This window comes from Pinus tabuliformis, chromosome 6 (assembly GCF_031772625.1).
Source record: "Pinus tabuliformis cultivar Carrire ecotype Pingquan chromosome 6, CPIR1, whole genome shotgun sequence".
NCBI lineage: Eukaryota > Viridiplantae > Streptophyta > Pinopsida > Pinales > Pinaceae > Pinus > Pinus tabuliformis.
This window is the reverse complement of record NC_142292.1, coordinates 913294109-913297450: the sequence shown is the minus strand read 5'-3', so window position 1 is coordinate 913297450 and position 3342 is coordinate 913294109. Positions and strand designations below refer to the sequence as shown.

Sequence of the window (3342 nt, the reverse complement as noted above, 5' to 3'; positions counted from 1 at the left end):
TATGCTTTAAAAGGAGTGATATGTGGCGAACTTTTTCAATTCCTAATGCCAAATATGACATCACGCCGAACTTTTCAGTTTCTAAGGTCAAATATGGCATCACACCTTTTTTCCTCGCAAAAGATCATCGTTCGAGTTTCTCCGTCCCATGTAAATTACGACAAAAGTCATGTCACGACAATGTTATTGTGTTTTATTTTTGAGAACGATAATATCACCAGGCTTGGAGGAGGTGTGGACGGGCTGCGATGCTCTGGCGATCGGGAATTTTAGGGTTTACAGATCTCGAAATTTGCAGACCTAGGGTTTGACCTGGAGAGGAACAGGATCAGAGTAGCAGAGCTTCTCAGGAGGGGTCAGAGCCTGACTCGGCAGATGGTCAACGAGGGGTCCATAGGGACCCCTACTTTTAGACAAATAATCATGCAAAAACAAATCGCACAGGAAGGTGTGCGAATCACAGGGTATGATAGGTCACAGAAAGAGGAGGGAACCAGCAAGGGAAGAAGACAGTATGCGAACAAGGCGGAAGACAACACTCAGAAACTGAAAGAAAAGGAGAGCGAAGGTAGAGCAAACAGCAGGAGCAAGGAGAAGACAGTGCAGGCACATATCATTCAAGAGAACAAACAAGAAGAGGAACAAAAAAACGGGGAAGAAGAAACCCTAGAAAGAGAGAGAGGAGAAAGGGGACAAACCAAACAATCTCAATGACAAAAAAAGCCGAGGACCATGCAAGCATAAAACAACAAAAGCTCTGAGGGTGGTGATAACAGACCCGAAAATTCAAGCCTACAGAGAACACATGACTGAACACGCAGTGATCTGCAAGTTCATGGGACTCTGGCCAACGGAAAGAGCACTGTGTCAATGGATCAAGCAACAATGGAAACCCAAAGGTGATGTTAGACTGCACTTAGGGGCCAAGGGTTTTTTCACTGTTGTTTTTTCGAATCTAGAGGATAAGGATAGAATATTTGATGGGGGACCTTACTTCTTCGCTTCAGCAGGTCTCTATATGAGACCCTGGAAGTCTAACTTCGTGCCAGAGAAAGAAACCTTTAAGCAGGTGCTAGTCTGGATTCGCTTATTCTCCCTTCCAATAGACTATTGGGGATATTCAGCTCTAAAACAGATAGGTGACAAGCTAGGAACTTTTATCAAAGCTTCAGAAGCCACTCTACAAAGAAGGTATACGTCCTGTGCACGAATCTGTGTGGAGTTGGATGTGTCGGGGGCTTTGCATGAAGGACTGTGGTTGGAATACAGGGATGAGGACTATTTCCAAGCTATTGACTATGAGCAAATTCCATTTCACTGCAGGAAGTGTCATGAGCATGGACATTTAATAAGAGAATGTCCATTAAACAGATCAGTGAAAGAACTGAAGGGATCGTAGGCAGAAAAGAACAGGGATACCTTCATAAGACCAAGAGCAAGACAAAGAGCACACAGGAAACGGCCATTCAGAACAGGCGCAACACAAGGTAATACAAGCAATGCTTTTGAGGTTTTGGAGACTGAAACTGAATCAGAGGACCATAATAAGGAACAAAATACCTCTGAAGTAAATAAAAATACAACAGAGTATGAAACTAAAGCAATGGAGGATAACATTCGAAACATCACAGAACAGAGTTAGGAAGTAACAGAAGGAACAGATGAAGATGCAGAAATGCTGACAAGTGACATCGGAAGTGAGGAAATGGAGCTCAATGAGGTTTTAGAGTAGGAAGGAGTTAACCTAACAAACATGGTGGAAAACTGGAAGAAGCAAGGGATGGAAAACATTTCGGAAGAGGAGGTGAGTAGAATTAATGAGCTATTTGTTGCAAGACAGAAGGTAGCGTTGGATAGGCAAAACAAGAATCTGGGCGTAGCAAAAGGATTGGGACCCCATACAAAAAGCCTACTTCACACTTCAACCAGCTCTAAACAAAGGAAGAAGAGAGGGTGCAGAACCAACAATGAGACACTGCAGGAACTGGGAATACTGCTTTTAAACTCTGGTAAGATGAAAGCTCTAGAAGCTTTTTCTCTTAATCACTAATTTTCTCTTTAGTTTTAAATGAAAGTCATCTCTTGGAATGCCAGAGGGCTCAATAGCCAAACTAAACAAAGGCTCTTAAAAAGGAAGGTCCAAAAGGAAAAACCTGATATTGTATTTGTGCAAGAAACCAAATGCGCAAGTAACATTATTGATAATGTAAGCAAAAAGCTAGGTAGACAAATGAAATACATGGAGACTGCTAGTCATGGATGGGAAGGAGGTTTAGTTACCCTGTGGGATCCGCATGTAATTAATATCCTCTCAGCTGAAGCCAACAGATCCTTTATAGCTCTAGAAGTTCAAGTGATAGGCAACTCAGAGACTTATCTGTGCACCAACGTTTATGGACCTCAGAAATTAGAAGAGAAATACATTTTTCTTAGATCTCTTTTGAATCTGAAGCTTAGATATCCCAGCACGAAGGCAATCATAGGAGAAGATTTCAATATGATCACTACACTTTTAGAGAAGAAAGAAGGGATCAGGAGACTCAACAAAGATTCTAAAGCTTTCTTAGATTTCATCGTTTCGGCTAAATTAGTGGATATTCAGCCCAAGAGTGGGGCCTTCACTTGGAATAACAAAGGGGAGTTGAGAGACAAATCGCTTCTCGTCTTGACATATTTCTTATATCTGAAAGCATATTGTTGGAGGGAGTGGTAGTAGAATCAGACATTCTACCTAGTGGAGGGTTAGATCATTGGCCCATTTCGCTAATTGCTGCGATCCAGGGTACTCCTAGGAACAAGCCATTTCGATTTGAGAAGTTTTTGTTTAATCACCCGGACTTTATTCAACTTGTTGAGAAGTGGTGGCATGAACTGATGGACATAAGAGGCACCAAAATGTACAAATTACAAGGTAAATTGAGATACATCAGAAATAAAATCAAAGCATGGAATGTAACCGTTTTTGGGAATATATTTAAAGAGAAAGCCAAAATAGAGGAGTAGCTAGAGCGGATTCACAAAGGATGGGTAACTGGAGATAGCAACTCAGACTCTGTAGACCAAGAAAAAATTTTGATGCAACAATGGCAGCTCCGCTGCCAACAAGAAGAAACCCTATGGAAGCAAAAGTCTCGTATTCAGTGGCTAAAGGAAGGGGAACAGAACACCAAGTTCTTTCACAGATCAGCACTAGACTACAGAGGCGCCAATAAAATCCTCAGTCTCAGAAACGATCAGGGAGACATTCTTCAGAATCATCAAGGAATTTCAACCCTGCTCACTAAGCATTTTAACAGCATAGCTCAGGAACCTGAGGTGGACAGAACAGATGCAATCGCTGAA

General features: G+C 41.9%; 1 protein-coding gene across 1 annotated transcript; it reads left to right on the top strand.

The window, feature by feature from the left end:
* The first annotated feature begins 805 nt into the window (after positions 1-805).
* On the top strand, positions 806-1399 carry LOC149261908 (uncharacterized). Its single transcript, XM_089372052.1, has one exon. It carries the CDS (start codon positions 806-808, stop codon positions 1397-1399), a length of 594 nt encoding a protein of 197 aa, XP_089228178.1.
* Positions 1400-3342: the final 1943 nt, after the last annotated feature.

Coding starts and splice junctions, on each gene's coding strand:
- LOC149261908 (XM_089372052.1), top strand. CDS start 806: ATGACTGAACACGCAGTGATCTGCAAGTTCATGGGACTCTGGCCAACG.